Source organism: Cynoglossus semilaevis, chromosome 11 (assembly GCF_000523025.1).
Source record: "Cynoglossus semilaevis isolate Cse_v1.0 chromosome 11, Cse_v1.0, whole genome shotgun sequence".
NCBI classification, from domain to species: domain Eukaryota; kingdom Metazoa; phylum Chordata; class Actinopteri; order Pleuronectiformes; family Cynoglossidae; genus Cynoglossus; species Cynoglossus semilaevis.
In genome coordinates this window covers 7,684,346-7,706,364 of record NC_024317.1, presented here as the reverse complement: position 1 = coordinate 7,706,364, position 22,019 = coordinate 7,684,346, and the positions used below count along the sequence as shown (strand labels likewise).

Genomic DNA, 22,019 nt, shown 5'->3' with positions numbered 1-22,019 from the left:
ACTCTCAAACTGAAGGAACGAGGATGAAATGACATGGTGTCAGGATTACAGGTGCACATTGGATAAGAAAAAAAAAAGAAAAAGAAAAAAAAAAAACAGCACAAGAGGTCACAGTGTCTGAACCAAGCCTGTTTTAACTAGGCCCACACTATAGAGAGCACATTTTAATGAGCCGAGCACAGAGTTTCTTGAACTGTTGTGTGTGTTAGGTAGCAACACCCCAGCTGTGCGACGCATTTATATCTTGAACGCTTGAGCAGAAATAATGAAGGATATAAATGTCAGCTGGATCTTTGCAATCTGCTCCAACATCTGCACACTTCAGCAAAAAGAAAGATGTAAAACAATTACAAATGCGGGCACGATCCATCTGTACTTTTACATTGTACAGCTGTTAACAACATCCTCATGCCGCTGCAGATTACATTTTATAAGAAAGGATAATAAATCAGAAAATGAAAATCACAAAAGGTGATTCCATGAACTGGTTCACATCGAGCTCCAGCTTAATGTGGTTTGTGTGGAGGTGTCACACTGTTGGTGACATGATATTGTTTTAAGCAGAAAATATATAGAATAAAAACTGCTAAATGCTGCTAGTCTTTTAATCTCATCCAACTCCACAGTGATTGATATGAAAACAAATCACATACCTTGAAAATTAGTTCTGGGGTGCTGGCAGCCACCTCCTCAATATCCATTCCTCCTTGTGGGCTGCCAACCATGACTGGACCATTACAGGAGCGATCCATTAGGATGGCAAAGTAGGTCTCCCTGCTAATATCCAGAGCCTCAGCAACCATCACCTAAACATGGCACAGCATGAAAACAATATATTTATTGGCTTTTTATCTTACATTGTAAATTAAAATCTCTTCTTTCAAACGCTATATTATTTAAACCTGGGGTCTCAAGTTCTGCTGCGGGGGCACGGCTGCCACTGCCACCTCAGCACAACAACTAGGTTGCATTGTTATAAACTTTTAGTCAGAAAAAGAGAATGACTTAATAAGCATTTTCCAAAAATGTTATCCTCTTTTAAATCAAAGAAAAAGAACCCAAAGTGCAGAGAGTTTGTATTTTCAAAAACAGAATCCAATTAATAAAACGCCATAGAAATCTTCAGAAGGAGGAGCTGAAACACCATTGAAAGAGGGGGATACAAAAACAAAGAAAAAGAACCCAAAGTGCAGAGACCACACAGAACTATTTCAATTCATCACTTAAATCATTTAAACAAGTTTTGAAAAATTAGAAGGTAAATAATGTATCTTTTATTAATCCAGGCAATGACTCACTGTTTTCACTTTCACTCCATCTTTTGGCGTCTGCTTGGTGGTTAAGTTAAAACCCAGCATCTTCTTGGCCAACTCTCCAACAACAGCAGGGCTAAAGCAGAGAGCAAGAAACAGAGGGTTCCAAGAGAAGCTATTAAAAAAAATCCACAAAATAAATTTCAAAAAAATACATGATGGCTCTTGCAGGTGAACTGACATTTTTTAAGTATTTCCCTAATCTTTCAGAGCCGTGTTCAGATAGAGAAAGATGTGCCTCAGCAGTTCCTGGGCATCAAAGTAACACATTCTGACAAAGCACAGCTTGTTAAGACACTTGCTACATCTTCACAACTCTGAAGGAACCTCTACCTATTCTCTCTTTTTGAAAAGCAGCCTGCATGCAGAGTGTGCTTCTAAAAAGCTTGCTCTGGTTTAGTACGTGAATACAAATGAGGCCTGAGGTTGTTCTCGTCTTTTGATAGATGAGAGGAAGATGAACTGTGCACTCATGTCACTGTCTTGGGACAATGAACTTCAGCACATCTCACTTTCAAAAAGTTTCCAGCCATTCCATACCCTGAAGTAGGGTGATACATGCCCGGGCCAATTGACATTAATCACCTTTTTGCCTTAAAGGCTGCAGCAAACAATAGAAGGAGGCAATCTTTCAGTGCAAGGAAACTTGAAGGAGGTGAATCATGTTTCCAAGCAAAAACATCTCTTTGAAATTTAAATAACTCAGAATGAGCTCCCAGTGAAAAACACTTCTGTTAGTCTTTTGTAATTCCAAGCTACAACAAAATGAACCTCGACAGCAGGCAAACAACCTGTAAAATCATTTCATCAGGGTTGAATTAAATGTAGCTGTTCCAAAGCAAGACAGACTTAGGAATAACTGTATATGGTCAGGAAAGTCAATCTTTATTGAGTCTAGCTTGGGGAACATCTTCAGAGAGCTCTCCAGGTCTCCTCGTGCTTAAGGCCACTGCTGAACAGAAAACAATAGTGCAAATCTATCTCCTGCAGTGTGAAAAACACATATGCGTTATACTTACTCCTTAGTCAAGTGCACTCCACCTTTAAGCCCGCTGTCAAAAACCCCTTTGCCTCTGCCGCCAGCCAAAATCTGAGCTTTCAGAACAATCTCTTTAGCATCTGAAAGGGAAAAAGAGACATAGTGAGAGGGAGATAGAGACATGGGTGGAAGAAGGGTTGAACAGAATGTGAGACAAAATACTTAAGATACAGACTCTGTATCACGAATGCCCCCTTGAGTCTGCCACTTATCTGTCTATTTGATTGAAGGGGGTAAGAGGAAAATAGAGGGGTTGGCATGATGTGTGAAAAGATTAGCAGCAATGGAAGCTGAAGGAAAGTAAGTTTATACACTTGAGCTCAACTGCCATCTGCGTGATAAATGACCCCAGGCAACAATACTAATTACAGTGTGGCACAGGAATACCAATGGACAGAGGAGGTTGTTTACATGACGATTAGGAGGTATTCGCAGTTGTCATGTCTGAGTAGGATAAAATCGGGCTGCACGATGAGTGTGGATCACTCGAGGCAGATGTGGCTTGGTAGAAAAATGCGCTGTGGTTGTTGTTAAATTCAATTTTAAAATCAAAAGGACTTCATTAATGATTTTTTTTAAATCTGCTACTGTGCAAAATTAGAAAGAGTTCAAAGCAAGATGAAATAGTGTCCTAGGGGCATGTGTAGCATGAAGGGACGGTACAAAGAAAATTTCTATTTTTAGAGAAAAAAAATAGAGACATCTTAGCGGTAAAACAAGGGTGTCGAAAGAAACTGTTTAAAACATGTAAAGACAAGAAGACTAACTTAGTGTTGGCGATCCTAAAAAGAACAATATGTGGTTCGAAAATGACATACACAGTATTTCAAAATGGCATGTATTGTGCCAGGAAAGGTAATGGAGTGAGAATGAGGCAGGTGTTCATTCCCGCAGCTCCAGTAATTGATAGCAAACCTGCTTATTATGCACCACACGACAAGATACTGTAGCAAAATCAGCAACTGTGAATGGCCACATAAGGACCAATGAGCCGCTGATAATAATAAGAAACTTTATAAGAAGACAAAACCATAGACCAGCAGATAAAAGAAAAAGTTTTTTGTGAATTCTTATCTTTAAAAGACAACTTTAAACCCCTAAAGAACCACAATCAGGGTTAACATTAAACTACTCTCTACTGTAGCAGAGAGAACATCTAATGATGTTCTCCAAGATCATTGTGGACACTGCATAATAAACACCACGGTGACCATTATCTACAGGAGTTTGCTTTTAACACACAAAGGTGGCTCTCTAATGAGCAGCAAGCGCCATAAAATGAACAAAACTGAAGAAGTTGCATGTAAAATTAGAAATAAGTCATGCCTTTGATAGCATGCAAAATGATGGGCTTGGGCACAAAAAAAAATGGTTTAAAAATAATTAGCATGAAAACTGTCAAACACTGTTGGAGACTCAAAGCTTGAGGTGCTGTGAGAATATGTATTATTAAACATGTAAACTGAGAGGTCACACCAATGGAGCACAGTGCACCCAACAGTACATTAAATCAGGCAATAATGGAATGTTAATTCAATCCAAAATACTGCATTCCTGGAATGCAAGTTTTATTCATTGGCAGTACACTGTGAGCAGATCTGGTAGATATAATAGATCATATTGTTCTCTTAGCAAACACACAAATTAGAAGGTGGTGCAAAAAAGCGTACTGTTATGAGCTCTATGAAACTCAATTTCAGCTGGAGACATAATAGTCTCCTACTTCAATTTGTTTCATACATGGCCCAGTGTGAACATGAAGAGAAAGATTTGCATCTCTGTTTATTTTAATACATCTTGGGGACATGGAAATGGGGATAAACATTGCACATTTCCAATCACATCACACGCCATTGGAGTAATGCTGTTATCATCCGCAGGCTTTATTCATTTCCCATTAATGAACGCAACTCAACTCCCAGTTTCCTTGCCAGGGACAGAAAAGACAGCAGGGGGAAAATGACACCCCTCCCACAGTCACTTTTTCTGTAGCCCCTTTTATTCTCCGTCCATTTTCAGATTTTCAGCTTTCTCACTGGTATGTGGGGTGGTCAGCAGCAAAGTCAAGTTTGGTCTGATATTTAATTAAACCTTTGAGACTGTACCATCGGGGAGATGCTGGCCAGGAGGGAACAGATGAAGGTTGTGTGCCAAGCCCATCTGTGATTGGAAAGAGAAAGAACTCCAGCAGTAACCCTCTGTTCTTTGTATGGGCGCTGATATGATAGTAATGTGGGAATATAAGCTTCTGACAGAGGAGTAGGGGAAAGAAAAACCTCTAACACCACAATCCACAACAGGGGCTGTTCTGCCCAAAGTATCCTTAGGCATATAATTGCATAATTTTAGTTGTGCTAAGATGTACTGTATATCAACACACAAAAATAAGCTAAATAATGTGAAATAGTTTTTTGTGTAACAAATTCTCTACCCACAAAAATGTGCAGTAAACAGAACTTGTCAGAAGATTTCAGTCCACCACTTTTTGGGCAGTGAAAAACACAACAGCTTTTTATTTATTTGTGTTGTTTTAAGCAGCAGCAAAATTTATTCACATTTTAGACAATACCTTTCACTGCATCTCAGCACTTTGACAAATTACTGTCAAATGTGTTGCTTTGATGGGTATGAAAAAGGAATTTATAATAGCACTAAAACAGACAGACAGTAAGCCTCATCCAACAAGAATCTTTGTTTGCCAACCTTACACTAAAGTCCTCAGACAGAAGGAGTGATTTGTGTGTGTAAGGAGTTGTTTGTCTCCTGTCTCCAAGTAGTTTGTTTTAATTTACTAAAGTTCATCTCAACTCAGGATTTAAAACCAAAGCCCACAAACACGAATGGAGGCAGCAGTGGATGATCAACTAATGTATGATGATTTCTCTGTGAGGGCCAGAAAGTGGAAGACCTTAGAGCTAGAAGATCACCAGTGGTAAATGATGGTCATTCTTTATGGAGTTTGCATGTTCTCCCCTTGTTATCCCCAGGTTTGTTTTCTGGTACCCTTGTTCCTCCAACAGTCCAAAATCAGGATTTGGTGTGAGAAGTGTCTTTCCCAAGAAAATGTTTGACTGACCATGCTGTGGAGTTAACCTGGGTGCCAAGCTAATCAGCTCAACTTTTATCAACCAGCTGTATCCTGTTCTTTCCTCCTTGATGGCTGTATCTTACCCTGGCAAGTGTGAGAGATGGGAGAACTGTAGACTAACACCTGTGCTCTGGTGCAACATGTCAGACTGGAAAGACAAGAGATGTCCATGTTCTGTCCATCAGCAAGTGAGGTGATGTGAGAATATCTGCAAATGCACTGCACTCATTAATTTCCTATACCATATGCCCAGAGAGCCAACCAAGAAAGTTCTGGTGTTGCTATAGTAATATGTAATATGTAGAAATATGTACAAAATAATACAAAACAAAAAAGATGAGTAAAAGGAAAGGTCAAAATGTCTGGGTCTCTCTGTATCTGTTTCTGTGTAACACAATGGAAATGGTGAAGACCTGATGAGAATCAAACAGCTTTATCATGTAGCAGCCATTACTAAAGATAATACAAATATAAAAGTTTTGAAACCTGATATGGTTTTCTTTGGACAGATAAACAGAAGACTTCATACAGCAGAATGATGCTAAGAAGCCATTGCATCCAACTGGTGTGCAGACATACAGACACAAAGGCTCAGAGAGATTGATCATCCTTTTCATCAGCTGTACATACACAGAAAGTAAAGGGCCGTGGTGGAGTCAACTCTTTTCTGCATTAAGTGTTACAGTCAGCACCTTTCACTGGAGACTCTGAAAAGGAAAGATGAAAGTGTTCTTAAAAGGCATTTGAGATACTGCTTCACTGGAGACATTGTGAACAGAGAGGGAGGAACATTCAGTCAGGAGATTTCTGGCAATGTTTCATGTTTAAACCATGTTTGACAGCCGTACGTTCTTCTGTCTCTTGTGAAAATCCAGCAAATTCTATATTAACATCAAGTGCAATTCTAACGCTTTTGTTTTGGTCATTGCCTCCTTAAGTTGACCAAACCCAGACAGTGCCAAAAATACACTAGTCATATAATGTTTGGTACAGAAGTGAGTGGACAACAGAAACAAATTGTGTTGACAAAATGCACTCTGTTCCTCACCCTTTTCAGATGCTCTTTTACCACTACATTCTGCATTGAGGTGGTGAGTAAAGGTTGAAATTACAGACATGATTCATCTCGATAAGAAAGGATCTCGGTCAATCCAGACAAGACAAAAACCAGGAAGGCACAGAGCAAAAAGTAATAGAAATTAAAAATAAATAAATAAATAAATAAATCACAGCATTACTTTAGCTTCGCTGATCCATGAAGCATGAAATAGCCTTACTATTACATCCAATTTAGGGCTATTTTATCATGATAAGGGCTGTGAACATTGTGTCAGTGTCTTTACACAATGATATAGACAATGCTAATCTTCTACAGTAGCATACAAGTATAAAGCATGTTAAAATCCTTGGTTAAATCATATTTGTCAAATACTATTCTCCCCTTGTCTCAACAACACAGAACCACTAATATAAAAGTGAAAATGTCCTTAACAACTACTTAACTGCTCTGTTTTAAAGCAAGGGCATTTAATTTATGAAAACGTAAGCTTCTGCTTTTTGATGCATCTCATCATGTATGTAAGCTTCGTCTGCTTTTTGATGCATCTCATCATGTAGATTGCATTATTACTCTAATCTGAGAATTAAAGAATAAAAGGTTTAAAGACTTTTCCATACGAAACAACGATGACAACAAAAATCTCAGTCCTCACTGGCCTTAGGGTTAAGGCACAGTGTGAGTAAGATGTAGGTGAGATTCAAATGACAAACACAGACATCTGAGTCCTCAGAACAGTCTGTGGTGAAGCACATAGTGTGAGCTGCAATTCTGTAACAGATGGTACAGGCTAGGCAGTGTATCAAGTTGGTGGGGAAACATATGGTAGTCTGAAGATGATTTCATATACCAGTTCCAGGCCTAGTCGGAGGTGTAAATGTTTCTCTGTGCCATGCCAGAGAATTCTGAAAAGTTGATGTTCATGCAAAAATGACTATGGAGTCTCACCAAGCATAAACAAAGGTGAGTTTCACATCGCAAAAACTGCACCAGTGTAAAATATGTCCTTTATTTCCAAGGTAAATAAAAAAGTACTACTTCTACAGAAAACTAAAAGCAGTATAACTGAATTTTTGTGGTCTATGTACATATATGTATATGAATAATACTAATAGTAGATGATGAATCTTCAAAAAAGCAGACCAGTGTGAATGATGATAGGAGTCAAACCAGACAATTCAAATCATATTAACTAGTTAATAGTTAATGATCAGTAAATATCTGACATTGATCAACTGACATCTTTGCTTCAGTCGTCTTGAAGGCAGTGGTGGCTTGGTGGTTAAAGATGAGGTTTCAGGTTCAAGTCCAACTGCCAAGTTGCCACTGAAGTGCTCTGAGCATGGCAGCCTTCCCACACACTGCTTAAAAATGCAAATTCAACGCACTGAGGTGGTGATACGGTAGACCTACTTTTTACCGAACATATTGCCTCACTGTAGTGCAAAAACAATGAATACAGAGGTATATTTTCCCCTCACTGTAAAGGAAGCATTGGCAGTCTAAATGTCTGTGAACTCCGTTCACCAGCCACAGACAGCACCCTGAGCTATTCACACCAAAGGTTTTCTTTTAACATGCTCCTGGGTGTGTATCTGGCACAGTCAAAAGTATGTACACATCATTATTGATGGAAAACTACACAGGGTAAATCTGGGAGGCCATCCAACAGAGGATTCTGTGCAGGGCTTCTCCTCTGCACTTCAGTGCAAACTAGCATGCCCACATGACTAACTTACAGACAGAGATACAATTATTGCAAAAATCCTGTGTTTGCTGATGCATTCCTTCATTCCCTATATGCTTTATAGACACAGCATACCGATCTGAGAAAGTATAATATTTCTTTATGAAAAAAATGCCCAGTGACATTATCATTCACACGTTTTACTCAGAACTCAAGAGAATAACCCTTTATAGAGTAAAGCAATTTAAACATTTTAATCCTTAAGGTTTATGAACAGGTTTTAACACTATGGGCTCTTTGTAAAGAGTGCCACACTAAAGCAAATATAAACAAGACAGATTCTTGTTTAGAGTTAAAATGTATCTTTGTATGTAGACTTACAACTAAGCGCAAGAGAGCAGACGACCAGAGGTTCACATGTAGCCCAAAACAACCATTGACCTTTTTATTGGAAAACGCATACACTATCAATTGATGGGCTGGTGAAATACTACTGAAGATGCAGAAAACCTATTATTTATGACTACACCCAATTTTGCAGACTGACATAGTTATATGCAGCAGACTGAATATGACAAAGATGAGTATTTTCTACATACTACATTCTATCTATCTACGACTACCAAACCAAATATTCCTCCGTACACAAACCCTGCCTCATCAAAGAGTTGGCTAATGTCAAGGTAGCTTACCATTATTCAGTGAGCTAACAGATCAAACTAAGTATGACTCTAATAGGCACACATGAGATTTGGCAGCACTGCATAAACCTGCTCTGTTTACACTGAATATTCATGGCCCATTGAAATAAATTTAAATTATTTCTATCTCTGTTAATTGTCATTCTGGCATGAAGGTTGTGCTAAGCACAAAAAGGAGGGAGGAGGCAGCAGAGGTTGACTGCGGTAAAAGTGGAGGAGAGAGGATGTTTTGACTTAAAGGAATATAAAGTGGGAAAAACATAAATAAATAAAAATCACAATGTATCAAAGCAAATTCAAGACAATGCCAACAACGAAAAAGAACGACAACATATTCCTAACTCATCTGATATGAAGTGTGTATATACACCAGCATATGAGGCTCTCATTCATCACAGAGCCTCACCATGAGGTTCAGATAAGAAGCCGCAGAAATGTTTCCTCCTGATGCCGCTTTGTCAATGAATGATTGCCGTGGAAGGCAGGAGACATGGCAGACATGAAAGGCTATCGTAGCAAGGAATGGGAGGGAAAAAGTGCTTTTGATTTAGAATTCAGGCTGAGAATCCATCAAAATTTGCTCAACAGATGCATCTGTCAAACAGGTTGCAGCACAAAAAAGCAGACTGGATTATCTCTATATTCTCTTTATCTGTAGCAGGACACGGGATGTACATTTGTGTGCCAGTGGATAGGCATGAAAGCTTCTAAGGCAAACAGTAAATCTATATTCATTACTGAACCTGTCTGAATATCCTATGACTGCTAGAAAGCAAACAGGCCTTACTTCACCAAAAGAAACTTTTCCAAACTCAGATCGAACAACAGAAACTGGAGACAATATCAGGAACTGTATGAGTTTAATAGCGAGTGGAGTGGTCCTCAACAAATATTACTGCAGTCACATCATTAAATGATCAACACCTGTAATTTCCCAGCTTGAATATTATCTATCCAACTACATCTATCCATCTATCTTGTAACTGGAGTCACAATAGTTAAGTAACTTCTCCAACTATGGTTGGTAATCTTCACAAAACACCAGAAGTTAAAAGATTGTGAGTCTGGGACACTGGTTTTGGACAGATGGCAGAAGTGCACATGCCACACTTTCCACATCTTAGTAGAACACACATTAGGAAAACTTTGGACTTTCTGATCGACTCCCTGTGATGCTCACCCAGTGTGGAGCCACAAAAAACAAAGCCTTCTTTCTATTGGTAGCTAATTGGATGCGAGTCACCCATCTGCCACGGTCTAAACCTTTCATCTAAAGATGTCATTCAAGTTACCGAGTCATCCATAGCAGATGTCCAGGTTTTACTGACAATAGAGCAATTGTGTGAGTAGAAGAAAGTCTAAATCTGTCCACTTCAGCAGAATGAGCAACTATATTTGAGAAAAATGTTTATATTAAACATAGCTACAACCACATACTTCATGGTGAGGGCAATAGAAACAATGGAATGATGTGGGGGTGAGGGCAACTGATCAACATGTGCCAACATGTGCCATCTCTCTGCATCTGTATTCCCATGCCTTACTAGTCTGTCATGTGTGAAGGCAACTGACGCTTTTATTTAAGGATATCAACACCTCAGAAAATCCAACTGCAATACCACTGTTCAGCTCTAACAGTCTGACCATTTATATTCCCAAAATTTTGCCAAAACCCATGTTCCTTCGAGCAAAAAACCACAAAAGTGTTTTATCCAACTATTACAGTCTGGGTATTCCTTTATCATCTGGGAGTTGGTATTCAATGGCTTGTTTTTCAGCTCAAGAGATCATGACCCAAGAAGTTCCTGTTCTACATCTGTATCCCACTGGAAAAACATTCATGTGTAACATCAAATGTGAGCCAAACACAAAGACATTATGACATTACACTATGAGGAAAAGGAAGCAGGGACCAGTACCACATGGACACAGACAAAACACTAAGGAAAAATACTTAGGATTATTATCTTGCTGCAGATACATTTTACAGACAGAACTGGGTAATACTGGAGAATTTAATAAAATACTTTTAAAGAGTCTCTTGATTTGAGAATGGAAAACTCTCTTATGTGGTTTATAGCTAATGGGAATACTGTAATATGTGCAGTAGTTGTGTATTATGTAAACTAATAATACTAACTGTAGCTGTGTAGGTATTACACTACTGTATAACACACATTGGTTTCCTAAATTCTCAACTCAGAAACCCAGGTTTCTTTTACCACATAAAACAAAAAAATGATCTGCCATAAAATTTGGGTAATTTACCCTGTAAACCTATAAGAATTCTGTGTTAGTAAGAATTACATATTAAGATATATCCTGAACTGCCGTAGAAAAACAGACAACTTCACAATCATGGTCTTTGGATCTTGAGTTTAACCCACCAATTCCAGGAAACACAGCCAAGATACAACAAGATACCTGACTTTTTAACATTATTACAGATTCCTCTATTTCTGAGTTTTCTATACTGAAGAACAAATAAAAGTATGATAACGCAAAGATAAATAAAAAAAAAATCACCATAACCATGAGGTCATATTTTTCTGCTGTAGCCTTTTGCTTCCAATATAATTTGTGGTTTACAATAAAATGTTCTTTATTACTCATATGCAGCACTATAACTTTTGACCTTTAAGTTAATATTTTCCTCTCATGCCCTGTATTCTTCTCTTGCCTCTCTGTCACGAGATTCTGTGCTGTCTTCTTTCTAATAGGTGATGTTGAAGAAATATGTCACTCTTATTTCATTTTCACTTTATCTCTCTCCATCATAACTAGTGCAAAAGATAGCAGCACCTGCAGGTACTGGTGCCTTAAAGCAGTAAGATGGCTGGCAGACAGCCAACCTGGATAAAATTTCAGAATGCTACAGCTGCTGTAGCTGGAGAAGACATGAAATTAAACAGAGTTTTATGAAAGATATTTTAAAAAAGCCAAAGGTAAAACTATGTTTTGGTGCAAAGAACCTTGTGGTATACCATGTACTGCAAAATGCATGTAGAAGGAGGAACGCTGAGTGAAACAGTAATAAATTCAGAGCCACAGTCACTTTTTGACATGGAATCAGGTGATTATTTGAGAAATAAACATGGAAGATTATTAAATAGGATTTAACAAAAAAATTGAAAAAGTGTGAGATGATGAACATGAGAGGCTGTGAAAACAATTAACACGGATGAGCGCTGTGATGAAAAACCAGGCTGACAGAGCCACTAAAGCTTAAACAACAGTGGCTTCCTCACATACATTAAGTAAACACAAAGAGATGTGATTTAACTTGATAAAACGTCAGCCCTGATTAACCACGGCCATTTGCACAACCTGTGGCAGGACGGAAGATCGATACGACAAAGACCAACACTGTTAGATCTCACAGTACAATTTCACAGATATTACATCTAAATCACAGATCAAAAATAATCTTTTTATTAGCAGCAGCATCCAATAGAACTAGTAGTACTGTGTGTAAACAATTAAAACTACACAAGATGGCTGCAATGGTTTGGCAGAAGCACACCACATTTTTGATTCTGGTTTCCATTGCAAATTCAGATCTTGTAGAGAGATGATGGTCCAAATGTTACAGAGTTTTACCAAATAAAGAAGAAAAAAAAGCTTTTGTTTGTTCTGAACAAAAATATTTACTGCCGTGCTGCTCAGGACTACAGCAGTGTGCTTGTGTGTTCATCAGCGGTTGAAGCTGTCAGCTGTTAAATTTTGAGCAAAACTGTTTAACATAGGCTTCTAAATGTGACTTTAACATGAGTGGAAACACACATTGCCTGTGTAGAACAAGTAGCATATATCCCTTGAAAATAATTCCTGTTTTATAATACTATGTAGAAATCAAAAAGGGTAAATATCACATAATAATAAATAAAAAAACATGTAAGCAAGCCTTGTTGTAGTAAATAAAACAAAAATAAAGGCAGCTGCTCTTGCCCTTCAAAGGAGACTGAATGAGATGGGTCTGCCTGTCTGTGAATGTATAAGTGAGACGTGGAAACAGGTGTGTTCTTCCATCCTACTCACTGAGTCTCTTTGCTGCCTTCAGAGCCTCAGAAGCTGAGTCTGCCACATAGAAACGCTGGACAGCCACGCCGCTTTCTTGCATCAGTTTTTTGCTCTGGTACTCTTGCAGATTCAGCCATCTTCTGGGACTCACCGTGGTGCACTGTGGAAAAGGTGGCAGAGGATGAATGAGGCTGATTTCAGGTCAAAACACAGCTTTAACACAGGAGTAAGGGTTTTGCGTCTGCAGATGTCAATTTTGAAGGAATTATACATGACACAATGTTCTCCAAAATATTTGGATGCCTCACCCAGACAAAAAATGTTATTCTATTCTACTGTAATGAGTTTTAATCTAGATTTTTTGTATTACACACCAGGTAAAATGCCTTTGCTTCACGCATACATTATACTCGCAATTTCATTGTGTCTATATACTGTGTCTGTTTGTACACGATTTCTTTTAATAAAGACATTCTCCTAAAAATAAATTACATAAAAATAATGAAAATCAAAGTACACCCAAACTTTGAAAATTAGTCTGAGTACTTTTCCAGTTGGCATGGTCCAAGCAGCAAGAGAGCTTGTGAGCTGTCTGCTCCATTAGCAGACAAAAGCCCTGTCAGCCCCAACTATTGTTGCTGTATTAAATAGCTATTGGCTTTTTAATATGACAGAAGGGGAGGGAGAGAGAGAGAGAGGGAGGGAGGGAGAGAGACGCCGGCCATGCTTGACAACCTTTCAGCACCAGTACAAACCACTTGTATGTGTACGTAGAAGCATGCAAATGGTCTTGCAAAACAGATCTTCAGGGAGTCATTAAGAAAAAAAGGCCATTAAAGTGAAATGAAAACAAGGACTGCGTGCTAAAATTATAGCTCAGCGTGCATTGGTATATATATTTTCCTACCCAGTGAGAACTCAACTGACAAAATAACACTGCTATTACACTTTGTAATGTTACAGACAGTCTGATAAATTTGATTTCACAGCTACACAGTAAACAGAGGAGGGTCTGGAGCCCGTAATTGAGAAACCAAGAAGTCCAAGATGCATTTTTTTTAACATTTAGGTTAAAAGTGTCCAACAACGCTTCTGTAGTGAACAGAACTCCTGGGACTTTTATTTTTAGTTGTACTTTTCTGTTTGGTCAGCATAAGGCAAAGAATACGAAGGACATAGAGAACGTCCTAAACTGAGACATAATTATGTCATAAGATTTGGTTAAAACAAATCAGATGATTTATCTAGGCAGTGCTGTCGACTGCATGTAAGTCAGAAAAAAAAGTCATTATCATGATTAATTATAATTTAATAATAATAATAATATATTATAATAATATAATTTATTATAATTAATAATTCACTTTTATGCTGTATTTTGTGAGTAACTCAGATCCTTTACAAGATTTACAAGTATCAAAAAATATTACATTTTATGTATTACATACATTTTACCCTCTGTAGGTTGGGACTTGTTAGATACTGCTCGTGTGCACATTGACAAAATAAACAGCACAGTGTCATTAGTAGAAATGAATGGATGATGGATGAATGGAGCAAACTTTGCATATTTCCAAAACAAGTGCTATAGCTTATTGAGGGACCCGTGTGAGCTGGAGGTCTGCCTCCTGGCACTGACAGTAACCAACGGCAAAACGCAGGGGGAATGGAAAAGAACCTTGAGCATTTAAAGTTTGGCAACAGCTATATTCAGTAACACAAACTTTAACTTCGTTCTACAACATTCACTTTGTATATTCACTCGTATATAGTGCAGTGATTGCCAATCACTGTGATGTGGTGTGATGTGGCACAATAGTGTGTTGTGACAGATCATCAGGTGAACCAAGTAAATTTATTTATTATATTTGCTGTAACTAATTAGTCTACACCCGTCGATGCAACAGCAGAACAGCCATAATGATTGAATACTCGTTCATTAGGTGGCAGCAGATGGCTATAAAACTAAAAAAGGGATAAAATCAGATGTGTTGAAGATCTATGTGCCTTTCATTAATTTCTGTGAGTATATCAGCATTGTGTCCACCGAAACAGGCCCGAGTTTCACACTGATTAAGCAAATGGTGAGTTATTTGCAAGAAATTCGAGATCATGATACTGTATTTCATTACATATATATATAGGGATTCTTGTACGAGGAAGGGCATCTAGCAATAAAACCCAGTCAATACAAATAACAAAAAGAAACATAATTTTTTTAAAGTCAAAAGTACATTAATTGGCACTTAATGGGAAAAACAAAAGGAATTTTTGATGCATGCATTGTGATAATTACGTGGTGAACATGATAAATAGATTCATCATTAATTTAGATAACCTAGGTGTTTTAATGCTTTTTTTAACTGGTGAGAGACAGATGTTCAGTGAGTGATCCTGGGTGTGTTAAACCTGGATGCCACATGTGAAAGTTGAGAAATGACACTCAGTAGGTGGTTCAAACAACTTCTGTAAAATAAATATGTATAGTAAGTGTTCAAGTTTCCATTTTTCTTTCTATAAAGTAAAGGCATTGTAAAGCCAGTTAACACAGTTCTTCGTAAGATATGAGTCATTTAATTCTTGCATTAAATTCCCATGGTGTGGCTACTCATGGCCATAAAACAGTTGTCACTTCAACCTATTCAAAATAACACTTGAGGTTATTCATAATAGAGAAAAAAATTCACTGAAACGTCCAACTCCTGCATGTCTGCCCTAGAACAAAAAATTACATAGTGGATGCCAGTGAAGCATTGAGGAAGATAAGCCAGTAAACAGGCAGCTGGCCCCAAATCTCCGGAGACCTTCTCTCTACAGTAATTATCAGCAGCAGCACTCAAGAGACAACACTACTGACTTCTACCCAACTACAGCTCTGCCTACTTTAAACACGTGCATAAAACACAGTAAATAAAAAAGGAACTAATATATACCAGGCTGTGCTACACCCCTTGGTAAAAACAAAAACAAAAGTGTCCTCTACACTTAATAGCATTTAGTGTCTTTCTTGTAATGTATCCAAGACAAGTGGCACATGGTGATGAACAGCATCTTTCTGCCTCTATCTAAAGGGTCAACATTTACAGCATGTACATGTCTTTTTGCCATAGATCAGGGAAACATGCTCCGCTATTGTAGGTGGTCATAAAATGCAGCTAGGTTGCCTTTATTGCAAAAGAAGCCAATGCCGAAAGAAAGACGAAACCACGTTCAAGAAGAACTTGATCCATTCTGAGAGTTTTCCTTTAGCACCTCGAAAGCAGGTGTCTTGATATTCAATGAAAGATAATGAAATGTCAAGGAACTATTCTGAATTTGAGATTAAAAAAAAAAAATTGATCCTTTTGGGATCAAGTCTAAAAATGTCCTACACTAAATAAGTTTGAAGTTGGAAACTTCAAGTTTTGATCAAAGTTTCAGGTGTGAAATAATCACTCAGAGAAAAAATTGGAATATCAAATCCATCAGAATTTCAAAAGGCTTTTTCCTTGTGTGGTTTGATGCTATTTTCAGAAAACATTTGATGCAGGAATTAATAAGCATCGGTGCAGAGCCAAGCAGTGTCATTTGTTGTGGCAAACATAATTGTAATGACTTAAAATAAAATTTCCAAATCATTTTTTGTGCTCTGATTCAGTCAATTCTCAAGACACTTAATATCCTGATCAAAGAGACGTTTTTGTATCAATGTCTCAAAAACCTCTTACTGACTTCTTCACTAAGTAAAAATGATAAGAAAATGAAAGAATACTAATTTTAGCACCATCTTGCTGGCTTCTAGAAAATATGATATAATATAAAACAGAAATATATTTTTAGTAATTACGTCAATTACGTGGTGTAAATAACTCTCTAAATCTGGAAAAATTTTGATTTTGATTGCTGTTTTGCTGGCTTGTTTTGCCATTGTTCAAACGTTAAGAGAAACAACTGAACCTTCGAGTACAGATTATGTATGCAGTAATCATTGCCAATATATTGACAAAGCGAACAAAAGCCTAACGCAAACATTCACATGCTGAATAAACAATGTGACCATACGGTCACTTTCTTCAGAAAGCACTCAGAACAGGGCTGCAGTCACACAAAGGCACAAAGAAGACAGAAGTGCAATTGCAGCAGCTGCATCAGGTCACTATGACTTTGTCTTTGTAACACTGAAGGATGAGTGCCACTTGTGGTATAGCTGACAATACTTCAGAACTTTTTTTAGGTTGTGCCATATGGTAGACAGCACAACATCATACAACATCAGGACCCAGGCCATCTAATGCCAAGTCCTGGCTTAGCCTGAGAGCTCAATTCTCAATGTCAAACCACTCTTTTTAATTTAAAAAGATAAGAAATACAGCGTCATCATACTGAAAGGATTTTTGCAAAGTAATATTAAGACATGTCACATTCACACCATTTCCCCGTAGGTCAATATCCCAAGGTTAATTTGAAGCTGTTGTCTTTATCACTTTGAAAAAGAGCAGAAACAATGTCAAAAAGTCAACATCTGACAGAGTTGCTCTGGCTCGCCTTGGAAAATTTATTAGAGACATAAGCATCAATTTATAGTGGAAGGTTACAAAGCAGGCAATCACCACTGATGAGGCCCATAAACAGACGACAGTCAAAGTTGTGCAGCACATCAATCTGCTGTTCAAAAATTCAAAGGTTTAAAATTGCAGAATAAAAAGCAGGCAATCCTTTACTTTGATGAAAGCCATGCCACTGTCAAGAATTACAAGATTTTTTGATTGTATTCTACAAGTTTTAGTGCCAACTAAAAGTTGTCACTAATCACAGGCTTAGAATCTTCCTCAGTATATCAATATTTAGGGTTTAGAATATAATCCAGCCTATGATTTCCAATCCAGTCTGTCACAACTGCCAAGATTTTCATCAGTACTACAAATGTCCTAAAGACAGTACTAGCTATAAAAGTACTAGCTAAGGCTCTTAAATACAGGGAACTGAACATGAACTGAGCATTGGACCTTTGGTCAAGAATTGCCTCTAAATTTTCTTTTATTCATTTTTTCAGCTAATATGTTTTGGGCTAAAACTGTGTTGACCTGAAAAACTCTGGATTGCTTATGATGAATATGCTGCACAGCAAAGCATTTTTGCTAACACTGCAATCACAGGCACAGCTTAAGCACCAGTGGTAAAAATTCACTTCCATGTACTCTGATAATTTTTTATGCCTCTCAGTGTCCATCCCTCTCTCCTGGCCTCCTATTCCCGCTACTTTTTAAAAAAAATATTTTTCTAAAATCAATCTTTTGGTGGCACGTTATCACTAGAAACCAGTAACAGCTAACTGTGTAGCATGTTGCAGTCATGATGAATGTGCCTGTAGGGAGAATACCGACTGAGAAACACTGGCAGCAGCAGTGAAGAAGTGAAGGTGCCATTTTTAATCCCATTTGTTATCAGAGTTTCAAGTCAGGGACAGCAAACATCATTTAGAAGAGGGGAATAAAGTTAACATTATAAACACTATTGATAGGCGGACATGCAGATTTGTCATGCATCTTCTCTTTTTCACTGCCCACAGTCAATGCAAAGAGTACTTTTTGTAGCACTATACTGTACGTAGAAGCTAGGCTATTTAGTTTGGATAGTCAGGACTCTGCAGTTCATTACAATTTAAACTTAACCTTTTCTTACTTTAAGTATGAGCAAAATTTAAGCATCAAGCTTTCAGTACTCCACTAAAAAAAATACAACAGCAAACAATTTAGAAACACCAATGACTGATGATTAGTTAAACTAATTCTAAGCAGCTACTGCTTCATAGGTCAATTAAATCCCAATTGGACACTTGAATAAGAGTCAGAAGAAGTCAATAATAGGTAACAGATTTCCATTACTACCATAATTTATTGGTGTTTATTTCCAGACGCTTATAAATATTAGATACATAGGCATATAGCTTTTACACACACCATAAAGAGGTGCATTAAAGGATTACAGAAAGACAGCGATAGGATATGGCCTCAACACAAGACAAACGCTACTCGTTCACCTGCTATATTTATTAAACATAGCTTTGAGTCCTAATACAAAACTTAGCGGAGATCCATTAGGGAAACATTTTAACACATCAATACAAGATTTGCTCCTCAGCAGTCAATCCTCACCTGACCAATAAGGCTTGAAAATGTTTTGCAATTGGCATTTGTTTATTTGTTTTTGCAGGGAGAAACGCAACAACAATTACCACCTCTTGGAAGGCCAAGCTTAGTTGATTGTTTTCCGTCTTTGTCAGAAATTATGCTAAAGATGAAAAGACATGCTATTTCTCTCAGTTATGTATTGAGTGTATTTACTTTAAAGTAGGGCTGCAATATTTTTTACTTACTGATACTGATATAGAGTTTCTTCAATAAAACTGTACAGGGAATTGACAATTCTTCCAAAGGCTCTGAATAGCTGACTTTATATAATTGTATCCCCAGTTGTCTGGCGAGGTTAAATTCCTCATTATTTGTCATGGGTAGACCCCAACCCCTTTGAAACCACACTGCCTAATTACAGGCGACAAATGACTTTGGAGTTAATTAACCAAAAGGCTCCTTAAGGGGCATTATCAAATGTTTAAGAAATTAACACATTTCCAGTTCACAGAATCTGTGTAATTGATTTGTTCCCATACAGGTTATGAAGTCATCCCTTTTTTCCTATCCAGTAGGCCAACCAACCAGACAAAATGGCAGAGGAATTTATAGTGTCCATTTCAATGAGCCTTGGGAGAGGAGTCATCAGAACATGCATCAATATCATTGCCATACTGATTGCTGTAGATTGTTTTTTGCTGAAGAGGTGGCAGTTTTCTACTTAGCTGCCACTCATAAATAAGGATGGCCTTGCAATTAGACAAGTGTTGAGCGGTAAGCTGTAATGGAGGTGACACGCAGAAAAGGACTAGAGGAGGCACAGAAGCATAGTTGATGTGGATTTTCTGCATAAACAGGTCAGTTTAAATCACAAGCACATTTCCACTTAAATCCAGCCGTGGAGCAAGTCCATGCCTCATGAAGCATTAGAGGGCTAATTCCGAAAGCCATCGAGTCTGCTCTTCTTCTATTAATTATGTACTCAAGTGCCGATGGCAGAATTTATTCCATCTTATCGTTAACATTTGAATATTCCAGTGAAAATGAAAGAATAGAGGAAAAATGAATTATCAACGGGTTCCCAACCAAAGTGAACCTCTGACAACATGACTTTCCAGAAAGTGCTCCTGTCGTGAAGATATTTTTAAAACACAAGCATTTGTGTGTGAGAAATGTATTTGACGAGAAGAGTTTATTCTGTGAAGGGTCATGTTGTGAGCTGGGCATTCAAACAGTGAGGGGCTTCATATGCTGGCTCTCTGAGTTGTGCTGTTCCTTTCTGTTAGTTCAGTAATAGTACTGTACAGAGGAGCTACACTGCTTTCTTTGCCACTTAAAGTTCTAGAATACATTGGAAGACAGTGGTACTAATGTAATTTGGATTCACATGTTTGATCCAGAGACATTTACAATGCATTGGGTGCACTGGATTTTTTTTTTAAATGACAAGGAATGTTTGATTTGTACAGAACTTATCAAAGCTGTATTCAAATAACAGGAAAGTCCCTCAACTCAATATATCCCTAGTACTACTAGGGATATGCTGTCTATATTTTCTGTTTAGGGATGAGGAAAATTGTTTTCATTTAATTTATTTGCAATGACCTGGTAGAGCAATGATGTTTTCAGATCACATTTATAGATTACATTACACGTTTGTGTAAGGTCATGCCATTTCCTCTAATTAGTGAGCACATCCCCCATGTTTGTTTTGCCTGATAAGAGTAAAGGCCGTACCAAGACCATTAAAGTATGAAGAGGGAAATGGCATCTGTTGGTTATAGATCAAGGGACAGAACAGAGGAGCTGAGACAGAGACGGGCGCAGTCGAGCATTGCTGCAGGATTTAGATCAGCAAGATTTGCATCATTGGCAGGTCTTTAGGCAGGGCAGGTCTAATCTCCCACAGACAGGCTTAAGAAAGAAGAACCTGACTGTTGTGTCTAAACAGATAGGGATTTGGGTAATTAGCATAGTTATTAAGACGGTATATGCAGAGTCATATTCAAAGGGTATTACACTACATAGAAAAAGTTATGGCAAGAAATTAGAGACAGTAAAATAAAAACTTCCGTGCTCGTCTAGTTGCTTATTTTGTTTGTTCTTCGTGTAGTCTATGTTCGAGATGTAGAAACATTCTGTTCTCATCCCGTCCGTTAACACACTTTGAATAATACTTTTTGAATAAGTGAAATTTTCAACAATCACTGGCAAAGTTTCAGCAACATTGTTCAAAACCACTCTCACAACTATATTATTTTTTTACACAGGGAATGGGAGGGTTGGGGGAGCACAGACAGGATTACATTCACCTGCTGTATTTTCCCCGTTCCAGGTGATGCCAAAATCTCTCAATGGCTGCAGTGTTTAAAGCCGAAGCATTACAGCAGCAACAGAAATGGCTATTAACCTTGTTGAAGCTGTATTCACATCCAGTTAGAGCTAACTCTGTCCTCCAGTATTCCTTACGGGGAGGAAATGTAAATGTGTTCTTGCTGAGACAGATGGAAAAATCCGCCCATCTTTTGAAGTTACAGCAAAAGAAGTCATTGCAAGCAGAGTGCTCTCCACCTTCCCCTGTTAAATATTCAGGACTGAGCTCATTGAGTCACCCCTCGTTCCAGCGTTTCCGTCAGACCATGCTGGGCTCCAATACCGTTAGCTTATTGCTAAGCAGGAACAACAAAAAAGAAGATGGGGAAAAAAAATAAAAAATAAACGTTTCCATATTCAGTACTATGGAGCGACAGTGAAAAACAGCCTCAGGATTATCTGGCCGAGCAGAAAAAAATTTAAGAGACTTGATTTATGACACAAAACAAGAGTGAAAGAATAAAAACAGAAATAGTATACATTATACAGAACATACTCAAAGACTCATTATCATAATATTGCCAAGTCCACAATTTGTTGTCCACAATGTGCATTATCTTCAAATGAAGATTAGAGCCGATGATAAATTCATCACTCCTGTCAGTCTGATGTTATCTACTGTGTGATGCGG

General features: G+C 37.9%; 1 protein-coding gene across 1 annotated transcript in view; it reads right to left on the bottom strand.

Moving 5' to 3' along the window:
• Positions 1–22,019, bottom strand: part of suclg2 (succinate-CoA ligase GDP-forming subunit beta) — a 63,998-nt gene that overhangs the window by 40,518 nt on the left and 1,461 nt on the right. Inside the window, exons 2-5 of the mRNA XM_008320347.2 lie at positions 12,924–13,065; positions 2,333–2,432; positions 1,299–1,389; positions 654–806 (exon numbers count right to left, since the gene is read on the bottom strand). Coding sequence (XP_008318569.2) covers positions 654–806; positions 1,299–1,389; positions 2,333–2,432; positions 12,924–13,065 — 486 coding nt within the window. The remainder of the gene's footprint in view (positions 1–653; positions 807–1,298; positions 1,390–2,332; positions 2,433–12,923; positions 13,066–22,019) is intronic.